The sequence below is a fragment of the Perca flavescens genome, chromosome 8, assembly GCF_004354835.1.
Source record: "Perca flavescens isolate YP-PL-M2 chromosome 8, PFLA_1.0, whole genome shotgun sequence".
NCBI lineage: Eukaryota > Metazoa > Chordata > Actinopteri > Perciformes > Percidae > Perca > Perca flavescens.
This window is the reverse complement of record NC_041338.1, coordinates 21620732-21640723: the sequence shown is the minus strand read 5'-3', so window position 1 is coordinate 21640723 and position 19992 is coordinate 21620732. Positions and strand designations below refer to the sequence as shown.

General features: G+C 40.0%; 2 protein-coding genes across 2 annotated transcripts; one reads left to right on the top strand and one right to left on the bottom strand.

Annotated features, from left to right (window-relative positions):
• Positions 1 to 4660: 4660 nt before the first annotated feature.
• On the top strand, positions 4661 to 6810 carry lrrc10b (leucine rich repeat containing 10B). The gene is made up of 2 exons (XM_028586135.1): positions 4661 to 5046; positions 5408 to 6810. The coding sequence occupies exon 2, from the start codon at positions 5432 to 5434 to the stop codon at positions 6617 to 6619; it is 1188 nt and encodes a 395-aa protein (XP_028441936.1). The 5' UTR covers positions 4661 to 5046; positions 5408 to 5431; the 3' UTR covers positions 6620 to 6810.
• Positions 6811 to 9539: 2729 nt separating this feature from the next.
• Positions 9540 to 12928, bottom strand: saxo4 (stabilizer of axonemal microtubules 4). Its single transcript, XM_028586431.1, has 12 exons — positions 12882 to 12928; positions 12453 to 12624; positions 12239 to 12362; positions 10980 to 11142; positions 10862 to 10907; positions 10608 to 10705; positions 10394 to 10459; positions 10194 to 10283; positions 10046 to 10111; positions 9852 to 9946; positions 9670 to 9774; positions 9540 to 9589 (listed from the first exon to the last, which is right to left on the bottom strand). The coding sequence occupies exons 2-12, from the start codon at positions 12550 to 12552 to the stop codon at positions 9571 to 9573; spliced, it is 972 nt and encodes a 323-aa protein (XP_028442232.1). The 5' UTR covers positions 12553 to 12624; positions 12882 to 12928; the 3' UTR covers positions 9540 to 9570.
• Positions 12929 to 19992: the final 7064 nt, after the last annotated feature.

Genomic DNA, 19992 nt, shown 5'->3' with positions numbered 1-19992 from the left:
TTCTCTCTTTCACCAGCAGATGCTGCAGATGTGTTCCTGTAATCAGACACCTTCTTTCTCCTCATTTAACCCCGAGGATGCAACAGCAGGTATCATTACAGTGTTGTGTCTGTCATCATCCAGAATACATGCAACCGTGTACTATAACCCAAATATAATGTTTGATTATTAAGGATTTTCTCTTGGATGAGGGAAAGCAACCATTCAAGTTTACATTTGTTTTAGTGTTTTTATTGTTTTGTTGTCTTACAGTATGTTTCCAATGCTGGTTGGGGTCATGCAGAGCTTCTGCATCTGCATTCAACACATTCACCTCAGCAGTCACATCCACTCACCGCCCGGGGTTTCTGTCTGTCTGTCTGCTGCTTACAGTCCATTGTGTCATTTCAGGGTCATTTGAATGCGATGCAGAAATTTGCAAATCAGCTCTTTTGGTCCTCAGCATATCAGACAGGATTATCCTCAAGCAGCGTGCGGCCTGTCTCCCTGTTTGTCCGCTTCTTCTGCCACAGCTCATCAGGGTGACAGAAGCGCTGCACATCCGACCCCAGCAGCTTTTCTAGGCTTTTCTTCAGTATTACAACCAACAAAACAGGCTGCCAATCAGAAAACATTTCTGCTATTGTCAAAAATTCAATAAAGTAAATAAGTGGGCCTGTATTTAGTACAATTTTCATGTATTGGTACTTGTACTTGGTACTGAGTATTTCTATTTTGGGAAAATTTCTACTCTTCTGCATTTTAAATTGACTTATGGAACTTTTTACTGCACTAGATTTATCTCACAGCTGAAATTGTATATATAGTTGCATTTAAGATTAATATTTTACATTCAAAACATGTAAGGACTTGCAGATTAAACAACAGTACATGAAGTAGTTTCAGTCTATGCACCACCTACACCTGAATCAATAATACTATTAACACGTTAATGCATTCGTAAAAGAGATGCTATTTACAATGCACACTTTGACCAATTATGTAAATACATATTGCTGCCAGTACCATAGTGCTGGAAGAAATATTCAGATTTTTTACTAAATAGCAATATTCACAATGTAAAAATACTGCATTACAAGTAGACCTTCCTGCACTCAGAAGTAGAACTGAAGTAGTTTTACTACAGAAAGATGTCATTTAAGTAATACTACAATATAGTTTTAATTAAATAGCACTGAAATGCACACATGCACTTAAGCAGCAGAAGTACTCATTAGGCAGCAGAATGGCCACTGTCAGTGCTATATTATTGTTGTATTATTAATATATATATTACTGCATTTTGTAATTTTACTGATGTATTACTTTGTAAGCAGCATTGTAATGCAATCTATAATAATGCATTGTGTGTTTTAATCTGCAAAATAGCTAGTTACTAAAACATCCAAATAAATGCAGTGGAGTAAAAAGTACAATATGTCCCTCTGAAATGTAGTGGAATCCTCAAGTAAAGTACAAGTACCTCAAAATTGTACTTTGGTATAGTACTTGAGTAAATGTACTTAGTTGTAGGATACTCTTAGTATGCAGTTGTAATAGAGTATTTTTACACAGTTTTAACTAGAAAAGGATGTTAATATTCCTCCACTGGATAAAGTTAGCTTGTGCTGCAACTGCTGTTGCCCTTTTTATTTAAAACTTGCTCTGGGCTCATCCAAATTGTGGAGCTATTTTGAGCCACAGTGGATGAATACATTTTAGTCGTGTCACATTCCTGACTATCTGAACTGCATTTTAGTAGGTTTTGTTATTTATCTGAGGTGGTGAGTCATTCAATACTGTAGATCTATAAGAAATGTTTTACTTTGTTATAGGCATTTGGTGAGACTTTTACTCCACACTGCTTATCGGTTACCATTGGTTCTCAGACTGAACACTGAAGGTTGGCAGCAGTTTACAGGTCATTTTTGTGTCTGTTTTGTGTCGGCAGAAAGTCTCATGGAGATTATCGTCACAGCTTTTTAATTGGTCTATAAAAACCTGCTGTAGCTAAAGTTTGGAGTGTTTGATACAAACCAGCACTAAAGTTACCAACTGTGGCGATACAGGAGACTGTGTGATGATTACATTTTTTTTTTTTTTTTTTTACTACACTGCGTTATGTATCATTATGTATTTACACCTGTGGAACAAGTATTTAGATCCTTTAGTTAGAGTAACATTACAACAATAGAAAAATACTCTGTTACATACGGAAGCATAGTGCTGCCATGCCTGACAAAGAAAAACGTATCAGTATCACGTGAAAATGTTGTTGTAATACTGGAGCAATGTTTTTCATGTTTTAACAAGATATTTTCAAGTTATAACAAGAAAATGTTCTTGTTATTACAATATACTATTTATCACGTTATAACATGAAAACTTTCACATTATAATAAATTATCACGTTATTACATGAAACTTCACTTTTTCACGTGATATTCAGCAGATTATCCGTCTGCACATTGTGTCTTCAAACAGGAGTTTCATGTTCTAATAAAATATCACGTTATAACGTGAAATGTTACAATATTGTAAATTATCACGTTATAACGTGAAAAGTTTCACATAACGTGATAATTTATTCTTATAACACAAAACCTTTCATGGTATGACATAATAATAGCTATATTGTAATAACAGGAAAATGTTCTTATTATAACTTGATTTTGTAATAGTTTGTATGTTGTAATAATGGGAAAATATCTTGTTAAAGTGAAAAAAAATATCTTGTTATAACATGAAAAACACCTTGTTATTACAATAAACTTTTCACGTAATAATGTGATACCAATAGGTTTTTCTTTTTCCAGGCATGGCAGCATACACTTCTGTAGTTAGGCCTACAAGTAAAAGTCCTGCATTCAAAATGTTACTTTAGTAAAAGTATCATCAGCAAATATACTTCAAAATCAAAGTTCTCATTATGCCGAATAATGGCTCCTGTCAGTGTTATTGGATATTCTTTTATTGATTTCTACGTTTACGCAGTATTTTATCGTTGTAGCTGGTCCAGATCAATATTTTCAAATTCAGAATTGTAGTGACTCTAGACCACTGTTACATGGCATACAAACAACATACAATACAATAATGACAACTTTGGGTTTATCTACAGTATCTGCAATAAAAAAGTAAATGTTAGCATACTCCAAATAGACAGTTTAAATACTTTGGCAAGTGTAAAGGAGTGTTCAGTTTTAGAGGTTGATTGCAATCGTCATGGGGCATCGGTCAGAATGCATGAGTGAGCCACAGAGAAGTTCAATTCATTCAACAGAGATTTATTTAACAAAAGGGGATGAGGCAAATGATAATGGATAATGTAATAGAACAGACACACACATGGGTTGGAGAATCTAGGAAGAAACAAAATAGAAATTAGAACTTAACAAAGTCAATATTCTTACATGTTCATCATAAAGTAACTAGATACATAAAGCTGTCACTCAAATATCAGACACTTTATCAAGAAATAAGGTGCAAAGTAAACCTCATCTTACAAGCTGCCACTCCATGTGAAGGTGTAGAAGAGACTGGCTGACTGAGTGCAGTCTTAAATAAGGAGTGACCAGGTGAACTCAATCAGGTAATTAGGGTGGAAACAAAAACCAATCAGTGGTGATGAAAGGGGAGGAAAGGAAGTGAGGTAGGTGTGGAAAGCAAGTGCCAAAATAAGATAAAAATAGGGATCTTTAGTACAGCAAGTATAGGCTTCTTTTCCCCTGTTATTAATTGTGTTAGCATTGGAGGTTGGTATGATTAGCCTTTATATCTTCCAGTGGATTCTGTTGTGGGGCTGCTGATACAGTTTAATCCAACTCAATTTATGTTTTGTATATTAAAACTTAATCTGCAAAGTTACTCGTAATTATCAAATAGATGTGGAGTAAGAAGTACAATATTTTCCTCTGAACTGTGGTGGAGGAGAAGTACTGTATGAAGTCGCATAACATGGAAATATTCAAGTAAAGTATCTCAAAATTGTACCTAAGTACAGTACTTGAGTAGATGCACTACTTTGCAAAATTATTGTTGTCTTTCTTATTGGAGCAGTGAGGCTTAAAACGTTTTATTTGTTATATTAGTGCAGACATTACAGTATATGGTTACTGTAACAGAGATAACAGATAAAAAGAAAAAAGACACACAATAGGACAAAAGGTTTACATATAGGCTACAACGTACAATGCTAGACCTACAGTTGGCATTCCAACAAAACAAACGAGTAGTAAAGTAAACGAGCTAGACAAACGAGGAAAATGATGGTATGAGATATATAAATCTAGACCAGCCTATATGTATATTAGATATCTGTAGCCTATAATAAAAATACTAGTAGAGATACAAATAAAAACTCAGAAAAAAGGGCTGTGTGTAAGCAAAAGGGAACAATAAATACATCAATTAAAATCAAAATCTACAAACACTTCTAATAAGTATGTTTAACCCTGAAAGTGATGTAGTTTTCTTAAACATCGTTTTAAAACACATGGTAAAAATGCGAGTGATAGGAGAGAAAGTTTTTTTTTCCTAGGCTACTACTACTTTATACACACACACACACACACACACACACACACACACACACACACACACAGACGCGCACGCACAGACTGGCCATGTGATGTGAATGCCCCCTGTTCCGGTTACAGAGGGAGGGAGGAGGGAGGCAGCAGTTCAATGTAAACCTTCACACTGATGGAAAGAAGCGGCCAACATCAGGAGCAGAGTCCCTCACTCAGCCAGCGCTGCAATTTACCCAAAATGTTCAATTTGTTTCTCCAGCGCGGATTAAAACTCCGCGAGCCCTCGGCCTCTAATGGGGAGCAGCTGCATTAACTAGTGGACAGACTTCCATTAACAGTTTTTCTTTGCCGCCGGCCAGGTCACCGAGCTGAGCAAGCACTGTGACAGGAAGAGCGACATTAAACTGACTATTTACTAATGTGGCACGTTTTTTCCTGTTCTGATAGAGAGACCGGATCACGGGGACAGGTGACCTTAAAGCTGCGCGTTATCTTTCTCTGAAAAGCCTCGAGGAAGTTGAAGAGGAGAGAACGGGTAAGGGACTGCAAGAATTCAATTTCAGCTCTAAATTATGCTTTACTTTGTTGAGCTCAACTACCAGCACTATTACTATTACTACAATGGACTGTAAAAGAAGATTACTACTATCATTACTATTACGCCACAGTTTGTTAGATATTTTCTACTGGTGTTTTCTGATCGAGGGGTAGATGAAGGGATCAGGAGACACCTGACAAACTGCTGAGGCATATGGCTGCAGGAGTGTTGAGTGGCCTGCAGCGTGATGCCGTTTGCAGCCGGTGGGTTTAACAACAAGACAACAGCAGCTCCCAAGAGGAGGGTTAACTTGTCACAGACACTACCTCATCAAATGACTCTGTCCTGACTCACATAGGAGCCAAGGGCTGCAGGCCACAGCATGGGCAACTCCTCCAGAAAGGGAGAGGGAGAAGAGGAAGAGGAGGGGGCGAAGGGTGGCGAGGAGGCAGAAATCACAGAGAAGAAGAAAGAGGAGGAGGAGGTGGAGCAAGAGCTTCCAATGGGGGTGGAGGAGTTGTTTGAGAGTGGAGATCCCGTGCTGGACTTGAGCTACCGTAAATTTAAGCGGTTGCCTTCGCGTGTTAGTGGACTAATGCATCTGGAAAAGCTGTATGTTTGTGGAAACAGCCTGCGCACTTTGCCCGACAGCATCTCCCAGCTGCAAGGTCTGCGGATCCTTGCCCTAGACTTCAACAAGATGGAGGATGTTCCCGCAGCCGTCTGCCAGCTCACTAACCTCACTCGCCTCTACCTGGGCAGCAACCGGCTCATGTCACTCCCGCCCGAGGTGAGGAACCTGCAGAGTCTGCGCTGCCTGTGGATGGAGAGCAACTACTTCCAGATGTTTCCACTGGAGCTCTATGACCTGCCCAACCTCAAGTCCCTTCAGATTGGGGACAACCGGCTGAAGAGGCTGCCTCCTGACCTCTGGCGTATGGAGGCTTTGAGGGGATTATGGCTCTACGGGAACCGCTTTGAAACTTTCCCCAAAGTCCTGCTGCGCATGGAGGGTTTGGAGATACTGGATCTGGACCGCAACAAGATATCAGAGTTTCCCAGCCTGAAGCGCCTCCACGCCCTGCGCCTCTTCTCCTACGACCACAACCCAGTGGACAGCCCACCTAAAGTGGGCGAGGAGGTGCTCGTGGTTGGAGAAGGTGCTGCAGAGTTCTTGGAGAAGCGTGAGGCCAGAAACGAGAGACGACGAAAGGCCGCAGAGCAAGAGGCCGAAGAGTTGGCTCTAGCAGGAGAGGAGCCGGTGATTCACGGCATCCTGAAGAACAGCAGCTCCAACTCAAAACAAGCTGTGGTGACTGTAGGGGACGCAGACATTAAAGAGGAAGAGGCAAGGGAGGAGGAGGAGGAGGATGTGGAGGTGCCTGTCACTGAGTACGATGGAGCTGAGCTTGAATATGACGAAGAGGGGGTTGAATATGAGACGGAGGAGCTGATATGTGAGGGAGAGGGGTTTGAATATGAGGGGGACGAGCTGCAGTACGAAAGGGCTCAGATGGACTATGAGTATGAGGAGCTGGAGGACACAGGGAGACAAGATGAAGGGGCATGAAATACCCCTCATCCATTAAGACTAAGATGATCTGCAGGCAGGTGGAGGTGAATGACAGAAATGAAGCTGACACAAATTAGCTGTGCTGCTAATCTATCGTTAACTGTGAAAATGAATTAGCATTGAGGCATTATAATACTGTAAACTGACAGCACCTGTGACATCTCAATCAGCTGCAAATGACCAAATCAGAGCAGGGCTCTGTGTGTGTGTGTGTGTGTGTGTGTGTGTGTGTGTGTGTGTGTGTGTGTGTGTGTGTGTGTGTGTGTGTGTGTGTGTGTGTGTGTGTGTGTGTGTGTGTGTGTGAGACACATTAGGGTTCTTTTCTGTTAGTACACATGAGAGCAAGTCTCCCCTTATTAAATATTATCAATTTGATGAATTCTGATGAATTTAGTGTCAATCATTTATGGGTAAATATGTCTTAATTGGAAACCAGTGAACGCACCAGCTACTGTTTACTTCACCAACACTCTGTAGTATTTCCACACATCATGGTCAGTGTCTGTTTTATGTGCCAGTGCAGCTTGGCTCGACTTATTGCTGTTTTTATAAACCAAGACATGTAAATGTGTGTATTGGATTTAAGATCTAGAAAATATTTATGACATGCTAAACACAAGCCCCCAACCCTTGTCAGTGTTGTGTAAGCAGTCCTGTGAGTGTCAGTGCCAAGAAAGAGAGGGAGACCAGCAGGATTATTAAAGGGATGGCTGATGGGAATAGCTGGGGAGCCTCACCATAAAAGGTAAGTCCATAGGGAGGCTGCAAACATGAAATAGATTCAAAAATATCAAGCAGTTTTTTTTTTTATTCAAATAAAACAAGCTGAAGCCCCGTGCAGGTCAGAGACTCAGGTCCGTCAGTGGCTGCACCTTTACTACCTCCGTCTCTAACATGAAGCAGGTCTGGCCCTTGTTCTCCTCTCATCTCTGCACTCATTATTCATGGGGGGGCTCGTATGTAATCCAATCCTCTCTCCCTCCACGTATCTTTTTCTCCCATCTCATTGAAAGAGTGAAATATTTATTGCAACACTAAAATATTTATGCTCGTTCTCCTGTGGAAGCGTGTCTCGACTCCTGCTTTCAACATTTGGAGAACAGACTCAAACTCATGTTTGCTTTTCCTATATTCTTAAATGTTAACATATAAAACCATATATTTTGGTAAGGGTATTTGTGTTATATCTAGGGCTGTAACTGATTATTTTTATTATCTAATTAATTTGCTGATTAATTTTCTTGATTAATTAATGGATTGATCCATTGAATATCAGAAAATAGTGAAAAATCGCCCTTCAAAGTTTCATAGACTGCAAGTTGATGTCTTCAAACAGCTTGTTTTGTTTGACCAACAGTCTAAAAAACTGAAGATACTGAGTTCCCAAAAAACAGCAAATCTTCACATTTGAAAGGCAGGAACCAGTCAGTTTTTGCTTAAAAAATAATTAATTTTCAAATGTGTTGCCAAAGTTACTGCAGAGCTGCAACTAATGATTATTTTCATTATCAATTAATTTGTCAACAATTTTCTTGACTAATAGCTACAATCGTTTTGTCTATAAAAGAAAACAGCAGAATAATGTTCATCACAGCTTCCGGAGTCCAATGTGACATCTTCAAATGTCTTATTTTGTCTGACCAAAACCCAAAGATAACTTTAATACCGTGATTATCATTTAAGACAAAAAGAATCAGAAAGTCCTTGAACTGGAGGAGCTGGAACCAGAGAATATGTGGCATTTTTGCTTAAACAAAAGAAAAAGTTTACAGCCACGCTTGCAGCTTTGACAACATGTTCAGTGACAAAGCTAATGTGCTGGTGTTTAGCAGGTGTAATGTTTACCATCTCAGTTGCTAACATTTGCTAATTAGCACTAAACACAAAGTACAGTGAAGGCTGATAGTAATGCAGTTAGTTTAATTAGACAAAATGAAATGTTGGCCTGATGATGGCACTAGAGCATCCCCAAAGTTATTACAATTCATCCAGAGGGTGACATAAATGTGTGTACCGAATGACAAGGCAATCCATCCAATAGTTGTTGGATGGTGTTGCTAGGGAAAAAGTCAGTAATGTCTGTACAATCTGTCTGAAAAATGTCATGACGATACACCTAAGTTGTTGAGATATTTCAGTCTGGACCAAAATGGTGGACCAGCTGACATTGCTATCCCTAGAGCTGCTAGCATGGTTAAAATTAAAAGCATATTATTTCACTGTTCACTTCAGGAAGATGGCAGCTAATTAAACATGATCTGCTGTCTATATTTTGCTGACACCAACGCTTATTTGCAGACACTGTGTGGTTTTATGTATCTCTTGTTTTGACACAGCAATCCCGTGTTTATTTGACTTGTGTTGAAAATGTAAAACCACTGCAGCTTCTGACAGTTGGCCCACTGTACAGTATGGAGCTATAATGACACATGATACAAATGTGACGCTTTTGGAAACTTGACGCTTCTTCTCAGTCTGTGCTCTGCTGCTCGTTCCACAACGGTGGGTGGCAAAACAGTTTGACACAACACAGACATCGATGGGTATGTGCCATACTTTTAGCGGGTATAATTATTTTGCTCATTAGTTTACACTCCTCTCATTCTCTGTAGGTCAGTGACAGCGAGGCAGTCAGTGCATCATCTCCTTCACTCCCTCTTTGGCTTTCACACGACTCACTTCACAGTTCACACTCACTGTGACTGGCAGCTTTTCAGCTCACACAAAAAGACTTCATAAAGAGAGGAACATGAGCCTGTTTTTTTGACAGGACTATTGTAAAACAACAAAAGTGGGAGTGATGAAGGTTTTCAGTATTTGATTATAAGGATATGTAATACTGCAACAGTTTTTACTCACACATCCAGTCTGCACAAATCAACCAGAGTAATGTGTCAAGAAACATTTTATTTTTAGTCATGCAGGTTCCATATCAGGTGTGTGAAGGTCTAGCCTCTTAAGATGAACCTGTGAAATTAAAGTAGGTCATGTGAGACAAAGGAAACGTACGCATGATGGGACTTCACGTGCGCGGCTTGTTCGTGTACCTGTCCATGTCTCGACGATTGTAGCCGCTGTCTATTTTTGCACTGATGATTCCTGCACCAATGTGGCCAGATTTCAACTTTTCATAATCGGCATCATGACAAAACCTGGAAAATAAACACTTTTTTTAGCTGGATATTTGACAACTAAACAGTATAAAACTGAAAGTATTAAACACACTTACATTCTTTTATAATGTGTGCTGAAGTGTGAACCATCAAAAGGTCTGTTAGGGAAAGCATGGTTGTTTGGAGCATTGAGAAGAAACCCTGTGGGCTCCTACAAAATACAACAGCAGGCTAAAAACAACATATGTAACATCTTTAAACACAGGTACTATTGATTAAAGGAAAAAACTAAAAGATAAATATATATAACCTTTTTTCCAATGGTCTTCTCAGTTGGTGCATTACGTTTAGTCTGGGGTGATGGCAGAAGGGAGGTCTAGAAGAGCAGACGGAAGGATGTTAAAGTTAAAGTGATATTAAAATCTTCTACAGCTGAATGGACGGGAATCAATACTTACTGGGCAGGCCAAGGGAGCGATGGCACCTCGCGTGAATCCTGTTTCTCGAGAAAAAAGGTTGCTGCACAGGCTTGGTCTCGCCTCAGTGCCCTCAAACACAAGCACAGAAAGATGCTGTTACAGATTATGAAAAATAACAGTACAAACTGCATCCTTTCAAAAGAGAGTCAGTCAGAGTGGATACGTTCTGTGGATTTAACCTGCAGAAATGACGGTGGCATGAAGTCATTTTTCATCACTGATCTGTGAGTCTGGAGAGGTTCAACCTGTACAAGACAAAAGAATGAAAGTAGACGGTGCTCGGGGGAAGACAGACCACACATATAACTGGTGTACCTATTGTGTGAGCACAGATGTAAATATAGTCTAGTAATACTGATTTATTTCACAAGAATGATTATTTACAAAACTTACCATGCTTTTTTTCTCCTGAAATGTATTTAGTTGAAGGTCTGTTCCCTCAGTGAAACCACTTTGTCCTCTTGGATGCACGGTAGCATGGTTCTGGGAAACTAAAGCAAGTGCAACATTTACAAACGGCAACTGGCCACAAGGAATCCTCATTCTCTTAAACATGGCAACTACAGCAGCCCAGAATATAATCTATTCATCTATTCTTGTTTTTTGTGTCTTTAAACTTTAAATTCACATCAACTTTATAATTTTACCTGTCGGTGTAAGACGATGTGGCACAAACAATCTTTGGTATTCTGTCTGAAGAGAAATATTCATGAGGACGGATAATGAGAAATGTACAACTCAAGTGTCGTTATCTTTCTGTCCTACCTTTTCCTCTACAGTCACTGTTCTCGGACAATTCCTCAACTGATAGAAGCCGCTGTCACTGGGTTTATTAATGAGGTTTGGCAAAGGCCCCGAACAATCAGACCAGATGTGAGGCCGGTAGTGTTGTTTGGTTTGAGACATGAAACTGTCCGATAACAAGAGTCTGCAGGGAAAAAAAGCATCACACCTTTGTTGAGGAAACAGGCTGTTTGAAGCTAAAGAGGAAGGTTGTTTTATTTCTCACAGTTGGGCTATGAACAGTCAATAGAATCAGTATAGGAAGTTGGTTTACAAGAATGCAAACACAGAAGAACCTGTGCTATCAAACATGTTCTTGTATCTTATGAATTCCCATGAATGAGAGGCTTAAATTGTCAGTTAAGCAAAATGACAAAAAATATACTTGTTTTCTTGTCGCTAGTGGTTTTGAGCCATGCCGATAGCTTTAAAGATAGCCCTCTTTTAGATTTCCACCCGAACAGAGGGGAGTGGTCCTCATTGCATTGAACATTTGATTTAACAAAGAGAAACAATAGTAACAGTAACTACTCTACTGTATATACAAGCTACTATTTCTTTGGTAGAAAGTAGCTACTATGGAAAGTATTAAGTATTATAATCTGTACATTATTAATTATTAAATAGGGACATTGTTTCTGCTTAATCACATTTTTCAATAAAATGAGCACCACAGATCAACTTCTATTCCCTAGATATATATCTTAAAAGCCCTGCACACCAATGGTAAATTCTATCTTATCAAGACTGTGTTAGCGAGTACAGACACTGCTTGATTGACATTATATTGAACTCTCCTGTTAGATTTGTTGTACCTATTAGCTGAACAAATATCACCTCTAGGCTTCTCTTTTTTTTCACGGCAGTCACATTGACTTTCCATTGTGGGAAAAGCATACATGTTGCTAATAACATGGCTTTGTTCTATTTAAGTGTCCCAGTAAGGTATAACAGTGTGGCAGTGAGCCAGAAACTGAATCTGAATCAGCTAAATGGGATTCAGCCATCTCTCACACACACACACACACACACACACACACACACACACACACACACACACACACACACACACACACACACACACACACAGAGTCTACCGACAAAGGTGTTTTCACTTGCGATTGTCTGATCCTCATTTTAGCTCCAGGGTGATTGAAAACCCCCTGTGGGCCTTTAAGGCTGCTCTAGAGATCAACTAGCAACAGGTAATGTTTATACGCCTCACCTGCCCTGACACTTACCCAAACTGGGGGTTGTCAATGCGGTCCAAACTGGGCCTGTAATATATGGCTGGTCTCTGGTTTGAAGTGAAGCCCGTCCCACTGAGATGTCCGGAATAAGAAGCGAAGTTCACCCTGCCCGGGTCTGACACAGTCAGACAGAAGTTATTTATGTTTATGCTGAGACCTTTTGACTATTTCCTTTAGTTTTCCCCCTCATCATGCACTCTCTCACCATGAAAAGTGTTGTAGAGTTTGACAGTGTTGCCGGTCAGTCGTCCCCTGCTACCTGTTGCTCCAACAGTCGGCATGACTATCTTCCCCTGCTCAGTCATCTGTGACTGCTGTAATGGAAACCTTCACTGACAGTGATGGATGGCAAAAGTACTCTGGGCATGTGCACAGTGCTGTAACCACAAACAAAAGCAAATATCATGTAACTCCTTTTGTTGTTTTTTTAGGTTTGACAGAATCCAACAGAACTCAAAGCTTTCTGAAGAAATGATTACAGTCTGTAGCAAATGATGCAGTAAGTGCTCCCTTTTATCAAATGCTGTTTGAGTTGGGAGAAACGTTCAGCAGCACTGCAGTACAGCTACAGCTATACGTATTACAACAGACATTAACGAAAAAAAGGAAAGTTTCACTAACTCCCCAGACGTACCTGCAACTCCAGGTTGTTCTTCACCTTTCTGTGTTGTGGTGGTTTTGTAGGTAAACAGGTCTCTGTTGCTAGGAGATTCAGCATCAGTACTGCTTAAGAGTGACTGCAGAGCATATTTACAGTCTATGCTCCAGAGTGAAGGGTTGGCTAATATGTACAGTTAACATCAGATAGTGTTTGTACTGTATATCAACTCAACGCTTTATTTCTTATACATCTGTCCTATGCAAATTATTTGATCATTACAAAATAAGATTGCAGCCTCTGGCACAAACGTATGTCACAATGTTTTTCATACAAGACACAGAAATCCTGGAATGTCAAGGCTTTTTTGTTTTGTTCAATAGGGTCTTTGTATTCGTAGAACCACCATTTGGAGTTGCAGAAGCTGGACATTTGAACCATTGATCAGCACTTATTATGATTATTTGTTGGCCTTTATTAGATAGGATAGCTGAAGAGGGGGAGAGAGAAGGGGGAGGACATGCAGAAAAGGGCCGCAGGTCAGACATGAACCCGGGCTAAGGACTGAGCTTTAGCATAATGGGGTGCACGCTCAACCAGGTGAGCTACCAGGGCACCCAGCACAGCAGTTTCTCACTTTTCGAGTTGTCAGACATTCTTAAAAGCAGCAGGTTGTGTTCAGGTGTCAGGGCGTGTCCTATGCAGTCTGCCTACTGTATCATAGCTGGTAGTTAGTTGGTTATTGTAATAATAAATATACCAAAGAGCTAATTTCTCATCTATGTGTGTGTTTGTTTTAGTCCTAAACACAAATATGTGAATATTTTTTACCAAATCATAATTTCATTTTTTTTTTACATAAATATATTATATATTTTTTGCTAATTTGCTCCATAATTATGACACATACCCCCAGGTAACTGCAGAAGTACCCCCTGGGGTACAAGTATCCTTGCCAGCCATATGTTTTTTTGGGAATCACCAAATGACCAAATGTTGCTCATTCAAACATGTCCTCAGTAATATATTATATCATTATTATTTCTAGAAGGACTAATTATAAAAGTAGTAGTCAATAATACTATATTGCATTATATTAAACATATTTTATATTATGCATTATGGCTGTATTCTGTTTACTTTCTATTAACATATTACATTATTTTACATTATTGTATCATTCATCATATGTTAACATTTATTATTTATAAGTAATATATAAAATATACTTGCTTATGTAAAAATGATCACATATAAGGCCATTTTAAGTGATAATGTACAGTATTTTAATTGTATGTCATATTCTCATTCATTATCTGTTCATTTACCAGAATCCAGTAATGGATGCTTTAAATGAGAAGTTTAATTTGTTGACAATACATCATTAAATAATTCAAAAGATATAATCTGCTTACAGCTACATTTTACTGTGTTATATACATTTAGTAAATGTATAATTTAATGCTTATAAATGCTTTATAGGGGTTAAAGTAAAGTTATGGTGTAGTGTACATACAGTATATTGCACATATATAAAAACAAAATGCCTTCATATATCTAATTTATTATTCTTATTTAAAACCTTGTAACCCAGTTTATATTGGTAACAGTACGCACACCATAGCAGCCTCTTTTTGATTCAGCATTATTCTAATAAGTCACTGTACTACCTTAATAAGATTATCCCTGCACATATATTTTGCACAAATGTACACTCACCTAAAGGAACACCCTACTAATACCGTGTTTAACCCCCTTTCACCTTCAGAACTTCCTTAATTCTTTGTTGCATTGATTCAATAAGGTGCTGGAAGCATTCTTTAGAAATGTTGGCCCATATTGATAGGATAGCATCATGCAGTTGATGGAGATTTGTGGGATGCACATCCAGGGCACGGAGCTCCCGTTCCACCACATCCCAAAGATGTTCTACTGGGTTGAGATCTGGTGACTGTGGGGGCCATTTTAGTACAGTGAATTCATTGTCACGTTCAATAAACCAATTTGAAATGATTCGAGCTTTGTGACATGGTGCATCATCCTGCTGGAAGTAGCCATTAGAGGATGGGTACATGGTGGTCATTAAGGGATGGACATGGTCAGAAACAATGCTCAGGTAGGCTGTGGCATTTAACCGATGCCCAATTGGTACTAAGGGGCCTAAAGTGTGCCAAGAAAACATCCCCACACCATTACACCACCACCACCAGCCTGCACAGTGGTAACAAGGCATGACGGATCCGTGTTCTCATTCTGTTTATGCCAAATTCTGACTCTACCATCTGAATGTCTCAACAGAAATTGAGACTCATCAGACCAGGCAACATTTTTCCAGTCTTCAACTGTCTAATTTTGGTGAGCTTGTGCAAATTGTAGCCCCTTTTTCCTATTTTTAGTGGAGGTAGCCGGTGGCGTCTTCTTCTGGTGTAGTCCATCCGCCTCAAGGTTGTTCATGTTGTGGCTTCACAAATGCTTTGCTGCATACCTCGGTCGTAACAAGTGGTTATTTGAGTCAAAGTTGATCTTCTATCAGCTGGAATCAGTCGGCACATTCTCCTCTGACCTCTAGCATCAACAAGGCATTTTCGCCCAGAGGACTGCCGCATACTGGATGTTTTTCCTTTTTCAGACCATTCTTTGTAAACCCTAGAAATGGTTGTGCGTGAAAATCCCAGTAACTGAGCAGATTGGGAAATACTCAGACCAGCCTGTCTGGCACCAACAACCATGCCACGCTCAAAGTTGCTTATGTCACCTTTCTTTCCCATTCTGACATTCAGTTTGGAGTTCAGGAGATTGTCTAGACCTGGACCACACCCCTAAATGCATTGAAGCTGCTGCCATGTGATTGGTTGGTTAGATAATTGCATTAATGAGAAATCTTACAGGTGTTCCTAATAATCCTTTAGGTGAGTGTATATACATCAATTCAGATATTTCCTTATGTATTTTCATAATCTGTTTTAAGGATAGTGGGTGTCGTAGGCTTTACAGATTGTAAAGCTGTTGAGGCAAATTTGTGATGTATAAATAAAATGGACTTACATTAAATTTTAGCTGTGCAGCTTTTTGGAGTATAACATCCTCAGCAGACTGAAGAGTTTCTCCATCTGTCCATTGGATGGCAGTGTGATGCCACAGTGGCTCTGACTTCAGTCTAGCCCAGAAAATATGTAAGGTTATGTAAAAAATGATGGATGGCTTGAAATTTGCATGACATCTTGATAAAAATGTCCATCCGAGACAGGGAGTTATCATCCACCGCTGTTAACAGGAGAATATGTTGGTACACCATCTATACATGCTTCATCTACATGAATATCTCAATTTTATCTGGAGCATATCCACCTCCTGTTGTATTTAGGCCATCTGTATTAAAAAAAACAGTCTCAGTGTCATTTTTCCAGATGCAGATATATATATACATATTCTTACTAATTAACCATCGACAGGAGGATATTTCTATTAAAGAGGTAAAAGAGTGTGGTATTTTTAAACAACCTCTACTTCATATCAGATATCCCATATGCTCTCCAAACACACAGTATGAACTTCAAAGTGTGATTTTCTTCCCTGTTTATTATGAGAATTACAGTATAAAATCAAACTGGGGTTTTTCCATGACAACCTGCCACCCCTGTGGATCACTAAATCTGACAATGCATCATCGTCACATCATCTCCACACATTGCCTTTCATTCTCAATCCTATTCCTTCTCTTTCCATCTCATTTCCTTGGACTCACACTGCATCTTCACCTTTGTCACTTCTTGCTCCCCTCCATCTGTCCAATGCTGGCAGTCGGAGGAGCCTATCTTTACCAAGCTGTTGCTTGTATTGCCGTTCCACAGTCTTTCTTGCTTGACGTGCTGTCGTGCCAAGCCTGGGACTGTTTATTATCTTCTCCAAAAAAATAACTACAGGGAAACGCCTGCATCATTGAAACTGACAGTCTCATTTCCTGCTTCTTTGCTCTTAAACACAATGTGCACATTATTGGCATTTCTAATTATAAACTCTCGGGGATCCATACAGCAGGAATAGACTAGGCGCCTATTTTCATTTCATTCAAAGATTACGCCAGATGATTTCACTTATTAGAACAACTTCAGCCTGAGAGTCAGAGAGGATGAACTGATCAGTGGCAGCACCTGCTGTACTGTTTGAAATGGAAACGTGATTGTTCATCTCTTCAGTAAAGCAATCTGTTTGTTCTGCATAATTCACATATAACATGGATGAGCTGTAGCCAGGCTCAGTTATAGGTTAGATTCTTGATCAAATTGACAATACTGGAGAAAAAAGAAAAAGTAAGAAATGCTACACCTTCTGCAACAGTTTACACTTCAGATACCATTTAGAATAGAGAGTGAGCTTAAAAGAGGGGAAAAAAAGTGGGTGCAGTGGTTCTAAAAATAGATGGAGGTGATGCAAGCACGGGTCTCCCGTTGAGCTGATGCGCTTGGCTCGCCTGCAGCCGTCTGTTGTAGTTCTGGGAGGGACGAAACCTCGGCCCCTGTCTGCAGGAAGCTGGCTCGGTGCTCGTCTGCGTTTCCTGCCCAACTCTGATACTCTACTGCACCAGGAGAATCTTGACGATTTCTCTGTCTGTTCAATAACCTGTTTCTATGTCTGCCATGGGATAGCATGGAATTAATATTTAGAGAGACATAAAGAGACAGCTCAGGCACTAAGACCCTTCTTTGTGTGTCAGTTCTCAGAGGTGCTCTCTCTGCTTCACCGCCTCACTGTTCTGGGTCTTATCTCCTCCCTGCTTCCTTTTTGACTTCTGTACTTAATAGGCAAATCTGGCACGGACGGATTGGAGTAAATTGCATTGTCATTTTTTTCCATTTTGATTTTTAGTCAGCTTTGGTGCATGCGATGCCAAAGAGGCAGGCTGTGATGGATTCAGGCATAAAATACTGTGAGACATCGTAAGTCAAAACATGTACATTTCCTGATGTGTACAAGACAGACTATTCTGTAACTCGATGAGAAGCAGATCAAATTAAAGAAAACCAATTTCACTATCATGTTAAAGTTGCAAGATATGCCTTTGAATGCTGTTTGATGGGTTGAAGCTGAAACACACAGCTGTTGATGTCAGAAGTGAAACAAACTGTACAAACAAAGCAAGAGCTAATTAATGAGAAAATCTGTCATCATCCTGTGAATGGGATAAAAGAGTGTAGCATGAAGTGGGAGATTCATTTACCTTCATGCTGACTAATGTGATTCTCAGAGCAGAAGCTTTCCACTATACATTTTTAATTGCACTCAAAGGCAAACAACCTTTGCAAATTGCTGCTTCTATCAGCAAATGGTAGAATATGTTAAATTTGAATGATGTCATTACAGTAATAATTATTTATATTGCAGTGTAATTACACTATATGTCCATGTGTGTCTGAGATGATTGAAAGCAGCAGAAAATACACCACATAGCCACAAGTATGTGGACACCCATGTCCACATTTTGATGTGGGGGCTGTTTTTTTCCTTTCATTTTTGGGCTTGAAGCCTTACTTCCAACTAAGGGAAATGTTAATGTTACAACATGTAAAGGTATTTTACACCAACCTTAGTGTGCATCCAAGTTGGCCTATTTAAATCTTTTTTTTTAAAGATATTTTTTAGGGATTTTCCTTTATTTAGAACAGCTGCAGAGAGACATTAAGCGGGGGAGAGAGAGGTAGGATGACATGCAGTGAAGGGCCTCAGGTCGGATTCAAACCCAGGCCGCTGGCAAAGACTGAGCGCGCTCTACCAGGTGAGCTAGAGGCCGCCCCGACCTATTTAAATCTTAAGTATTTTTTGTTCAACCAACAGCTCAAAACCCAAAGATACTCCGTTTCCTAACACAGAGGACTAAAAAACAGGGAATAGTCACATTTAGGAAGCTGGAACCAATAAAGTTTTTCTTTATCAAAACTACAGCCAGGCTAGGAGCTCTGTGAGGCTAAGTTAAGGGATCACCAAAGTTATTTGAATTTATCCTCTAGGGACCTTGAATATCTGTAGCAATTGTCATGGCAATCCACCCAGTAGTAAAGACATTTCATTCAAAACCAAAAATGTCAACCTCACGGTGAAACTAAAGAAAAAGTCAGGGGATCACTAAAGTCAGTAAGACTCATCCTCTGGGGACCATGAATGTATGTATAAAAGTTCATTGCAATCCATAGTTGTTGAGATAATTCCATTTGGACCAAAGTGGTGCCATCCCTAGAGCCACGCCACTAACATGGCTAAGAAGGACTCAGCTATAGCAGCATGTTAACACCCATGATTTTAGAATGAGATGCATACAGGTGTAATGTTTGAGTGTCCACATACTTTTGTCCATTTAGTGTATCTTAGTGTAGCTCTTCAAATAACCTTAAAAGAAAACAAAACACAGAAAGAAAGACCATTTAATCTGTGTACGCAGGTGTAGTAAAAATGATTCTTTAATATGGAACAAAATCAGAGCTCAGCTCCATGGCTCCGTCCACCCAACACAATCTGTAACACTGATGGGTGGAGGAGAACGAGAAAAACAACCAGTAAGATCACAGTCCGCTCGGCCAAAAAACAGGAGAGGCTAAAAAAAATCATGGAACGCAAAACCAAAGTGCTACTGGGTTTGACCTCGAGACGCCCTTGCTCCCGTCCATCCTGACCCAGGATGTGACCACAGGGACAGGCCTCTCTGCCCCATCCCAGGGCTCTCCCACCTCCTCACCTACCTCACCCTCCTCACCCCCCACCCTGGAGGTCAGTGGCTCCTCAAACCAGTCGATGACCCGCTGACCTCTCCCAGCCCGGTGAGGTCAGCGTGAAGGCGTGTTTTGGAGGAGCAGAGAGACGAGTGTGACGGTCTTTATGCTGAGTGAGCTGTCAGTTCTCAAAGGGACGTGAACACAGACAAGACGTCTTGGTTATTATCATGGCTCCGGTGGAAATGTCTGTGGTTCAGTCCCTCTGCGTTTTACTCCCAGCCTACGTAATCTAATCATGATCATCAAATGTTGCTCACTTTAGATTTGGATGGAATGTTTGAAGTTTTTGAGGAAATGAGACGAGATTGGAGGGAGAGGATGTCTGCGGAGGCCGCCCAGTAAGAACCCGTTACTATCCTAACACAGGGACATCAACAGAAGTA

Excerpts from the sequence above, each read along its gene's own strand:
- lrrc10b (XM_028586135.1), top strand. The coding sequence starts at position 5,432 with ATGGGCAACTCCTCCAGAAAGGGAGAGGGAGAAGAGGAAGAGGAGGGG.
- saxo4 (XM_028586431.1), bottom strand. The coding sequence starts at position 12,552 with ATGACTGAGCAGGGGAAGATAGTCATGCCGACTGTTGGAGCAACAGGT. Across the intron at positions 10,706-10,861 it reads ACATCGTCTTACACCGACAG|TTTCCCAGAACCATGCTACC; the intron begins GTAAAATTATAA and ends CACTTGCTTTAG. Across the intron at positions 9,775-9,851 it reads AGCACACATTATAAAAGAAT|GTTTTGTCATGATGCCGATT; the intron begins GTAAGTGTGTTT and ends TTTATTTTCCAG.